Below are 12,197 nucleotides of genomic sequence, written 5' to 3'. Positions count from 1 at the left end.
ATTTGTAACAAAACTAATACTGTAGGAATAAACAGCCTTTAAATGTCTCAGACTAGTTCCAAAGTTCCAAATCCCTCACTACAGAGAAATATTGCTGTTGTTTTTTACTGTACATTGGGTTTTATATCAACTGACATCAAGTTGTTTTTGTATTGGGTTTTCATATATTGTCAATCACCCAGATTAATTATGGATGGATGGATGGATGGATGGATGGAGATAGATAGATAGATAGGTAGATAGATAGATAGATAGATAGATAGATAGATAGATAGATAGATAGATAGAAAGATAGATAATAGTAAGCACAACTAGCATAGTCAATGATTGGGAATTGAAAGATTCAATTCAAAACATCTGAAGAGCATGTGCAATCAAGAATGTTTCATCATATTATAAATTAATTTATTTTAATTTGGCATAGGGTTTCATTGGCACAGCATGATAGCTGTCCAAAACCTTCTACATTCAGAAATATGAAATAAAGTATTGATTTTCAGTCAGATTCCCAAATTCAAAGAGAGCTTAAATATGCTGCTATAATATTTTTAGCAAGTATCAATGAAAATCAGTATTTTGACATCAACAGTATACCTTCCATATTTCAAAATTGTTAAGTGGCTGTTATTAACATACATTGCTAGCACTACAAAAAGTAAATATTTCATTTCATACACATAACATATTTGGTGTCCCCCTATTTGAATGAATACATTAGTTTTCTGTTTTCTGCCATCATGGTGAAGCTTGATGGTTTTTCCAGAGCAACCCTATTATTTTTCTGACTTAATTATCATATTACCACTTTTTTTTCAATCAGATGGATGCTTCACTTTTTAATGAAATGCTTGATTTCCTTGTTTTACAATTTAATAATTGTACAGCCATAATCTTAACAGGATTTCTACTCAAGTACTGAGGGACTGAATTGAACTTGTGGAATTTATCCTTGAATATTTTATTTTTCCAGGTGCATACTTTATTAAAGGTCCTGTTTCTTTCAACTATTGGGTTTACGTATCTTTCCTAAATTTGCAGACTGAATTTTCACATACTTTGAAAAGGGTGCCTTTATAAAAAAAAAATCCTTTATTAACTGCAGAGCAAGAACATCACTGACAGTCATGTACTGTCACACTTACGTATATTTAAACAATGTACTTTATGATATACACTCTAATATTAGAAGCAGAAACACTAACGACTCTGGCAATTCAAGAGAGAAAATTATTGAAAAAGAAGAGTTACTCCATTAGCATCAAGTCCATTTTGCCACTCTGTTTCTGGACTATTTTAATTAAGATTAATGGTTATAAGAGCTCATACTTAATTGCCTAAACAATTTTTTTCTGTTCTTTTCTCCTCCATGTTGTTATGGCCTGTAAGCTTATAGTAGTTTATCAGTCTTATGAAGGCTGTTCAGAGAGGGTGGGTTTTTTTTTTCTTCCAGATGAAGACTAATTAGAGTGCCTTTAAAGAAAGAGTAGCTAAGTGGTTTCTAGCACACTACCATGGGATACATGAATACTGTTCTTTGACCTCTCACCATCACTACTTTTTCTCCTTCTTCCCCTAACAGCTTGCAATAAGTAGTTGGATAGAGACAATAAGACTCAAGTAGTTAAATTAAGGACAACTTATCTATTCTTTCTCGTCACTTTCCTTTCAAGAGAAAGACTGTATAGTATCAAGAAAAAAAGAAGACCTGGAATGTTACTTCCTGAATGCTTCCAATCTTCTATCCAGTAGCCAGAGTAAGTAAGCTATATAGAACATGGATTCTTCTTTCTTAGTGATATTATTTGTTGATTTATTTTACAAAGGTAAATGCTACAGGAAGGCCAGAGGGTGCAGGGTGTGGTTGGGTGCAAGCTCTGGATGGTTGGGCCATCGATATGACAGGCGTAAGTGCAGAAAAACCGAGGCAAGGATAGCGCAGCAGGACATAAGCTCAGGAAAGCCAAAGGATGGACAGCACAAGGGGTTGTGAACTAAGGAAGGCCAGAGAACTTACCAGAGTGACTTGCAACTTTCCTGCCAGATTCCCTAGCAATAGCAATAGCACTTAGACTTATATACTGCTTCACAGTGCTTTACAGCTCTGTCTAAGCGGTTTACAGAGTCAGCATATTGGCCCCAACAATCCGGGTCCCCATTTTACCGAACTTGGAAGGATGGAAGGTTGAGTCAACCTTGAGCTGGTGAGACTCGAACTGCTGAACTGTTGGCACTCAGCAGAATTAGCCTGCAATACTGCATTATAACCACTGCGCTACCACAGCTCTTTACTTTACTTAATGGAAAGCTGGCAGGGAAGATCACAAATGTTGATTATGTGACTGAAGGTTGCAGCTGTTGTAAGTGCAAACCACTTGGGAAACATTAGTATTTTGGTAGTAGAAAGTGACGTCTGTATATGATTTGTCTCAATAGTTTCCTTCCCATGATTTACTTAAGCCTGGTTTACTTTAATATTTTCAATTCCCTGGGGTGCGCACGGCACACAATTATACTATAAAATGTAATTAACTATTTTGCAATTTACCATGACATGTAAATACTGCCTAGAATGTAGACAAGTTGCAATTCCAGCAAGGGCCTGAGATTTCACACCTTTGCCTTAATGTTTTTGGAAACAAATTTAAAGAACTACTGTCACCTCCTTCAGCCTGACCAACCTTTTAAGATTAGCAGGCAAACTCTTTTCAAGCTTTTGATAAAGAGAACAATTATTCTGGTGGGCACAAGGGACCGGATTATTTCAGTTTAAGCATTATGGGTTTAAAAATGCTTAAAGACTACTTTAAGTCTTAAAGTAGTCAGCATATAAATCTTTTAAATTAATTAATCCAAACCAAGACACAACTGATAACATGTGCTAAAAACAAGGTATTGGTTTAAAAATCTTCCCTTGGAAGATAAAATAGGACTTCGAAAAGAAAAAACAAAATTACAGAGTATGTTAGCTACAGAACTTCTGTAAAGTATTATCAGTTACAATTTAATTATTTAAATAAAGTACATTTTGCTGTATATACAGTGTTTAAAAATAATAAAGCAGTTTAACATAGCATTCAATTAACTATGCTTTTTCCAGAGGAGTATGGTAAGCAGTCAGCGCAAAACAGCAAGGCTATGAAAAGATTGACACAATATGCATCAGTTTCTACTACACTGTATACAATTTCTATTATATTTTTATGTAATATTATGTAATTATTATGTTTATTTATTTATTTATTTATATTTATTATTTATTTCTTTAACTACTACATTTATATATTAAAGCCTTGTATCGGATGGGCATTAAATTATTATGTCACTAAGTATAGTGAATAAAGAAGCTGGCTTTGAAGGATACAAGGAAGACCCACCGCTAAAGCAACAAGTCAGATCAATGAAACTTCAGCCTAGGCCAAGAAAATAATTTATAAAAAGGCTCAGAAGCAATGCCCTCTCTCTTCCCAATTCTCATGAAGACAAAAGGAGGAAAAGTAGCACATTCACACTTGAAAATGTTTGCATAATTGTTGCAATATATGTAAGTTTACTTGTCTGAACAATGTCTGTTTCTTAGTATGGTCTACCTGATAGGGCCAACACAAAGTTTAAAGCTTTTGTGAAAGTATTTACCATCTCTTAGAAGAGACTAATCCTCCTTTCTCTTTCCTCTAGACCATGGGTGTCAAACTCAATTTCATGACGGCCACATCAAGGTTGTGTTTGACTTCGGGGGGCTAGGGTGGGCCAGGGTGGGTATAGCCAGCTCGACATCACTTATGTTGGGGGCGTCTGTGGTGACCCAAGCGCTCTGCCAGAGAAAATGGGCTCCCGAGCTCCGTTTTCGGCTGCGACGGCCTCCTGCAAACCTCTGCCAGCGAAAATGGAGCTTCATTTTTGCTGGCAGAGGCACCGCAGACCAGTGCTTTGCTGCTTTCAGGGCGGCCCCACAATCCACAGGCCGGATCCGGCCCCCGGGCCTTGAATTTGACATCCCTGGTCTAGACATTTGAAGCAAAAGGGACAAGGTTTAAGCATACAAGTAATTATCTGGACTTTGGCTATCAACTTGATCAGGTTTGCACATCTTAAATGTTAAGAGTTAAACATGTATTATGTATAAATTATGCTGCCTGTGTTATAATAGCTGTGATTGGCTTTCTCAAAAAAAAAGTATCACGATAGAAATATAGGCTGTATGAGGGAAGAAATGAAAACAAGCAAACATTAGGAAGAAATACATTTCCTCCCACTATCAAGTTCCAGTGTTCTGTTTAGATCCTTCCTACATTTCCTTAGAGATAATTTTATCCACTGCTTTTCTCCTAAGGCAATTGTAGCAGCTTATAAGCAAACAACCATTTTTTTTCTCAGAGCGCTGTCTCTTTAAAAGGTGATAACAGTGACTTGAATTTGATTTTTTTTTTACTAACAACCTTCAGTCATCCCCAGGTAATGTGGATTTCTCAGGAAATTGGCAGCATACTTAGAAGCTGAAAACTGAAACAGGCAGATTTGATATTTTACTTATCTTCTTGTCCCATAAATAATTTCCATTCAAACAGCTGTACAGACAGTAACCAACATTCCCCACAGACAGACATCATCATCCTGAGATGAGGAACAAGAACAAGATGAGGCATCTAGATCTGCTGCTCAAAAGAAAGGACTCAGCATCAGGAATAGCATTATTAGATTTACAGCCCTTTCTAAGTGGTTTACAGAGTAAGCATATTGCCCCCAACAATTTGGGCCCTCATTTTACCAACCTCAAAAAGATGGAAGGCTGATTCAACCTTCAGCTGGTCAGAATCAAACTCCTGGCAGTAGGAATGAAGAGTTAGCCTGCAATATTGCATTCTAACCACTGTGCCACCGTGGCTCTATAAGGCAGACATTTGCTTTTCTGTGTTGTGACATAGGCTTGTTGAGTCATTACAATACACAATTTATTTATTTATTGGTTCGATTTATATGCCGCCCTTTTCTGGAGACTCAGGGCGGCTTACAATGCGTTAAGCAATAGCCTTCATACTTTTGTATATACCTGCTTAGTAGGGCTTTCGCCCCCCACCCCAAGCAGTGTTCTTTTTTATACAAAGTCAGCTTATTGCCCCCACAAACCGGGTCCTCAATTACTAATTGAGACAATTAGTCTCAAACAAACCTATTTTATTGTAACAGCTGAGAAATGCAATTTATTCCTAGCTGAATCCCAATTAGTTGCAAAACAAGTCCTTCGGAAGAAGTCCTTTGGGATAATCACCAACCTTTATCTTCTTTGACACCCTGCCAAAGGTCTTACTTGGCAAAGCCCCATGAAGTTCAGAAACAAACAAGAGATGCTGACTGGAAACAGAGTTAGCAATGTTGCTTTTTTGCAAAAAGGCCCAGGTGCCTTTGTTTCTCTTTTAAGCCTTATGGGAGGGGCCAATCATCTCTTGGACTTACTCCTGAGTTGTCCCTTTTGCTTTAACTGCTCTTGCCTTCTGGCAGCTCTGCGCATGTGTGCACTAGGAACAGGCTCCTCCTGTTCCTCTGCCTCTCTGCTGTCCGACTCTGGGGACTCCAGAGTCCGTGCATCAGTCCCAGATGGCCATGGCCCCATCTCTGCCTCCGACGCAGATCCCTCGTCTGGGCCTTCCCTAGAATCCAGGACTGGCCAATGTTCCTCCCCAGCCCCCTCACTGTCCGACTCTGCTGCCAGCTCCGCAGGTTGCTGGAGGACCACAACACTCTGCTTGTGGAGACTCAGAGTTGCAGCCTAATGAAGTAGAACAGTGTGGCCTGCAGACTGGTGCCAATCCATGAATTGTTTGTTACTGGATTGCAACAAGATAAGCCCAGAATTTGAGAGTGTTTAGAAAAAAGTATAGCAGTTTGTCCTTGTTGTAATATCCAAGTGCATAATCAGCAGACTTATTTCACTGACCAAGACATAGACTTGCTCAGATGTTGTCAAACTTGCACGGGGACTTACACATAGCACAAGCTGCACTCTTGTCATGTTCAATAGGATGATATTGCAATGTGTGATATTTTAGGGTTAGTTTGTCAGCTGTAATCCAAAAATGTATAAACATCTGAGAAATGTAGGCATTTATTTTTGTAACTTGTTATTCTTACAATTATTTTAATTTTTAATCAAGCCTGTTTTTAATTTATAGTTTAACATAATTAGCTAAATTAGGGAAGTAACATGTGTATTATTTATTTTTATCCCTAATTTCTCCCATCAAAAGATGATTTAAATTGAATTATAACTTTACAGGATAAATTGTTAAAAGTGATAAAGCATCACTTCGTGTATTTTGGATAAAAGTTAGAAATGAATACTCTTGAGATTTCTAAAATTGATTTAAAGCATCTTCTTGTCAACATAACTTTGTAAGATTGGTTTCCCTGCTCTGAGTGTTACTAAAACAAAACACAGAAACAGTTTAGATGTATATTATCCTCTGTGAGCAGCACTGTCATCAATCTAATCTAGATTAGATAAATTTACAAGCAAGAGGCAAACTAACTTGTCACATTAAAACTTTAAATGTAGATATATGTAGTGTTTTTTTCTAAATTTATATAAAGATAAAGGTAAAGGAGTCCTGGTTGATTATACTCAGCTAGTCATTGCTGACTATATGGGGTGCTGCTCATCTCCCTTTCAAGGCCATTGAGCCAGCACTGTCTGAAGACATTTCCATGGTCATGTGACCAACATGACATCACGGAGCACTGTTACCCTCCCATCAAAATGGTACTTATTTATCTACTCCCATTTGCATGCTTTCAAACTGCTAGGAGGAGGTAGGGCGAGGATGGGAGCTCACCTCTTCATATGGCACTCGGGTTTTGAACGTGGGCTGCCAGCTTTCCAGGTGACAAGACCAGTGTCTTAACCACTGAGCTATCATTCTGCCCCTCAAAGTTTATGTAAAGGTATTTAATGTGGAGAATTGCTACTTCACTTGTAACTATCCTATTCCTACTGCAGAAAAACAAAAAGTTTCAAGTGTAATATTGGATCTTTATATTAATTACCTATAATATACAATACCCTTTCAATGAATAATCAGTTTCTGTTCTCTTTTTTCCTAAGTAGTGTTTGTCCTGATTATATTTGTTGAAATGTAACTTTATGTCTGCCAAATCTAATTTAAAAAGTCTGCATTTTGCATCTTTTTAAATTTATTTTTCCAACACTTTATATTATATTTTATAAAAGTATTTATCTACAACATACTGTATTGGAGATAATAAACCTTGATTCTTCGTTACCGATAGTTTGAGAAGTGCTGATCTAGATCACAAAAAACAGGGATCACGCAGATTGGAAAATGAGACCCAGTTTTGTGTAACCTGCAGGCACCAGGCTAGAAACCTGGAGCCTGTGAGTTCTAGTCTTTGCTTTAGGCATAAAAGCTGGATGGGAGAGGTTGGGCCAATCACTCTCTTTCAGCCCAATTCACCTCATGGGATACTTGTGAGGGAAACAGGAGGAAGGAATATGTTTTCCGCCTTGGATTTTTTATTAAAATAAAAAGATGGGGTAAAAAAATCTTTAAAAATGATTTTGTAGGACAAGATATGAGGCACGATTTTACATGGGTATACTGTGCTATTCACTTGTAATCAAAGCTGACTGTAATTGGATGTGCTTAGATATAAAGCAGGGGTGTAAAACTCGCAGCCTGTGGGCCAGGTGGTTATGTCGTTTTGCTGTGTTTTTTAATTTTCTTTATGGGTTAAATATGAGGTGCTTGCTTGTGTAATAGGTGTAGAAATCACTACCTTTTGAATCATACAATGATACTAAAATAGTTCTGACCTGCTGTAGTTAAATTACTGAACTGAGAAGTGACAAAAATGACAAAAAAAATAAGCTCACGCCTTCCTTCCTTCCTTCCTTCCTTCCTTCCTTCCTTCCTTCCTTCCTTCCTTCCTTCCTTCCTTCCTTCCTTCCTTCCCACTATGACCAAACTGAGATGAATATCATTAAATGAGCCAACCACTTATTTCCAAGCATATTTCTAAATTGAGAAATCTGTTTTCTCACTTTTGCCTCTATCTGCAGTCAGATTTTTTCCCCCTCATACTGTCTGAAATGCTGTACCACAGAATCTAACTTCCCTAGCAACAAAATCTGTATCTAGCACCATAGTATGGACATCATGTTATCTGTTAATTAATAGATCTCAACTAATACATGTGGGTTTGCCTTTGCAGAATGCATTTGCCAGAGGGCTACAATAGTGCCAGGTCATTAGAGATATCCACCCTTAACTATTAATTCCATTCTATCATACCTTAATTAAGTAGTACTACATAAACAGAAATATAGACTAGAAAGAATCTTGAGGACCTTGATATATTGTGCCTATTAATAATCAAATCTATCTTTAAATCTATGCATATTTAATAATAGGTCACCCATCACCCATAATGATTAGGGTGCCTACTACATCAATAATCTAAGAGTTGCTTGAACAAATTAAATGATTTTAGTATATACGTCAGGGGTGGGTTCTAAATTTTTTTACTACCAGTTCTGTTGGCGTGGCTTATTTTGTGGGCATGGCTTGATGGTCATATGACAATTATTTAGGATTTAGCAGAGGTACTGGTCTACCAGACTTTTAACTGCTTGCAGAGTTGTACCGATCTACTCATGTATTTTTGCAGGCACTGGTCTACCCATTTATTTTTGCAGGCACTGATCTATTCATGTATTTTTGCAGGCACTGATCTACTCATTTGTTTTCTTTTAACACTGATCAGCTGCGGGGCGGCCCTTTGAAGCCCCACAGCAAGAGTTTAAACATTTTTTTCCCCTCTAGCCATCAGCTGGGACTCAGGAGGCAGCAATAAATTTGGGATGGGGCCAAATAAAAGGAAAGAATAACGCGGGGGGAGGGGCTGGGGCAGAACCGGTTCGGTGATGTCATATTGTCACCGCTACCGGCTCGGGAGAACCGGGCCGAACCGGGAGGAGCCCACCACTGATATACATCAAGATAGAACATACATACAATAAACCTGTTAGTGGAATAAAATAAAGCTCCAGTATAGTACCGTATATCATAAATGATTCGTTTATGAGTGGGATTCAAATATATAAATTATTAATGACACAAAATGAAATGTTATATATTTGACTCCAGCCTAAAAACCTGATTCAGTATGCTTCCAATTTTTAATTTGCCTTAAGAATCATTATTTAATATAAGGATAATGACACATTTTTTTGTTCTTGGAATGGAAGGCAAACAGCAACAGATATACCACTGATTTTCATGTCTGGTCATAAGTTGCTCAGCTTTGTAATGTTTTATCATATAATTTATTTATTTTTTAAAAAAGAAATAGTGTAAAAATGGAACAATGTTTCAGTTTAAACTTACAACGACGTCAGTTCTCATCTTCCCCAAAGTCTTGATTAAATGAGCATAATGATAATCTTCCATTTGCCTTAAAATAGCTGTCATGCTTGCAACAAAATTTCCCTGAAAATAAAGCAAAATAAACAAAGATGTCACACAATATGCAAATTATCAGCAATTCCAGGCAAATCGCAAGTTATATAAACATTTCTTTAAAAAAAAAAATTAATAAAAATATGAATTTACTGCTGTTACTTCTTAAGACCCTATAATTTTCTGAGCACTATATTGTTCCACGTATATGCTTTGTAAAACTCTTGGCTCTTACTATCTTTTAATAATTGTTCAAAAACATTTTTCATCTCTCTAAAATACAATTAATTATATGAGTTACTGTACCATAATTTTTTAATGAGTGAATTGGATCAGAAAATAGGAATTTGTATATTGTGCCCTGAAGACATGAATCCTAAATTCAGTAAATCCTGCAAAGTATTATTTTGGCGCTCTGTGTGTGTGTGTGTGTGTGTGTGTGTGTATACACATACAACTGTCCATTTGGTTCCTGATCAATGCAAAGTATATTTTGCTTCATTTACCTACAAGGTAAAGGAAAAGGTTTCCCCTGTTCAGTCGTGTCCGACTCTAGAGAGCAGAGCTCATTTCTGTTTCTTAGCCAACATTGTCTGAAGACATTTTCGTGATGATGTGACCAGCATGACTATACACGCCGAGATGCACAGAATGCTGTTAACTTCCCATTGAAGTGGTACCTATATATCTACTCACAATTGCATGTTTTCGGACTGCTAGGTGGGCAGAAGCTTATTTAGCTTCATGTCTAAGGTGAGACTAGAATTCATGGTCTCCTGGTTTTTAGCCTTATGCCTTAATTATCATATAAAACTTGATCTCAGCTGCATTAAATAATGTATTGTATAATATTTTAAATCTTCTTTTAAATGCCGCTACAACATCTAATGGGAATGGCACTGAACTCTACCTTATGTAAATATTGTGCTTCAGCATGTGTGGAATATGAATGTAGCTTAAAGCAGCTGTACCCACTTCCACTGCACGTCCCTAATAACTACATTGAAATAATATATTCTTTTGCACAGATCTATACAGATGTTCTTTTGCATGCGTTTATACAGATGTTCATAAAAATGCATAAATACGCAACCATTATCATTAAGTCCTGACTATAGGCAAAATAAGGAATTGAAAGGCCCTTGTTTCTTCTTTTATAGCAATCATTATCTACACAAAATAATGAAAACATGGAGGGAGACAAGACTACTTACATTGAAATTAGATATTGTAAGGGACAAATTTTCTAAACCAGATAAACATATTCAAACATTTACCAGCATCTGCAACATCCTCTAAAATATTATTCTTTTATGTTGTAATCTCATGATAATGTACGATTTGACTGTTTTCTCCAAGGTATTTTTTATCTGTTAAAATACTGAAGTTCGCAGATGACACAACAGTGATCGGTCTCATTCAAGACAATGATGAATCCGCATACAGACGGGAGGTTGAACAACTAGCCTCGTGGTGCGACCAGAACAATCTGGAACTGAACACACTCAAAACTGTAGAAATGGTGGTGGACTTTAGGAGAAACCCTCCCATACTACCACCTCTTACAATAGTAGACAACACAGTATCAACAGTAGAGATCTTCAAATTTCTAGATTCTACCATATCTCAAGACCTAAAATGGACACTTAACATCAAAAACGTCATCAAAAAAGCACAACAAAGAATGTTCTTTCTGCGCCAACTCAGAAAGCTCAAACTGCCCAAGGAGCTGCTGATACAGTTCTACAGATGAATTATTGAGTCTGTCATCTGCACCTCCATAACTGTCTGGTTTGGCTCTGCAACCCAACAAGATGGACACAGCCTTCAGAGGATAATTAGAACTGCAGAAAAAACAATTACTACCAACCTGCCTTCCATTGAGGACCTGTATACTGCATGAGTCAAAAAGAGGGCTATGAAAATATTTACAGACCCCTCGCATCCTGGACATAAACTGTTTCAACTCCTACCGTCAAAACGATGCTATAGAGCACTGCACACCAGAACAACTAGACACAAGAACAGTTTTTTCCCAAATGCCATCACTCTGCTAAACAAATAATTCCCTCAACACTGTCAAACTAGTTATTAATTCTGCATTACTATTAATCTTCTCATCATTCCTATCACCCATCTCCTCCCACTTATGACTATATGACTGTAACCTTGTTGCTTACGATTTATATTGACTGTTTCCTAATATTTATTTTATTTATTTATTTTTTATTTTATTTTTTAAATTTTTATACCGCCCCCTCTCCCAAAGGACTTGGGGCGGTGAAAAGCCAAAATTAAAAAACATACAATATAATCATTAAAATACTATAAAACAAAATTAAATTTATCTTTGGCTTCCCCCAATTTAAAACCCCTTACCCATAAAATTCACCAATTAAAAATTTTTAACCCAGCCCGGCTTGCTGAAATAAAAAAGTCTTCAGAGTCCGGCAGAAGGTCCGGAGGTCCGGGATCAGTCGTATCCCTGATTTGATTGCTTATTTGTTCCCTATGACTATTATTAAGTGTTGAATCTTATGATTCTTGATGAATGTATCTTTTCTTTTATGTACACTGAGAGCATATGCACCAAAGAAGAATTCCTTGTGTGTCCAATCACACTTGGCCAATAAAGAATTCTATTCTATTCTATTCTATTCTATTCTATTCTATTCTATTCTATTCTATTCTATTCTATTCTATTCTATTCTATGGGCCATGGTGGTG

At 36.9% G+C, this 12,197-nt stretch overlaps 1 protein-coding gene across 4 annotated transcripts in view; it reads right to left on the bottom strand.

The window, feature by feature from the left end:
• The window catches only part of DOCK1 (dedicator of cytokinesis 1), a 427,633-nt gene that overhangs the window by 165,758 nt on the left and 249,678 nt on the right, over positions 1-12,197 (bottom strand). For all 4 annotated transcript variants that reach the window (XM_034436445.3, XM_034436446.3, XM_034436447.3 and 1 more), the window contains exon 28: positions 9,399-9,500. In XM_034436445.3, the coding sequence (XP_034292336.2) occupies positions 9,399-9,500 (102 nt within the window). The remainder of the gene's footprint in view (positions 1-9,398; positions 9,501-12,197) is intronic.

This window comes from Pantherophis guttatus, chromosome 6, assembly GCF_059756535.1.
Source record: "Pantherophis guttatus breed Tessera chromosome 6, ASM5975653v1, whole genome shotgun sequence".
Classification (NCBI taxonomy): Eukaryota; Metazoa; Chordata; class Lepidosauria; order Squamata; family Colubridae; genus Pantherophis; species Pantherophis guttatus.
The sequence above is the reverse complement of the archived record's forward strand: the minus strand, read 5'-3'. Positions and strand labels throughout refer to the sequence as shown.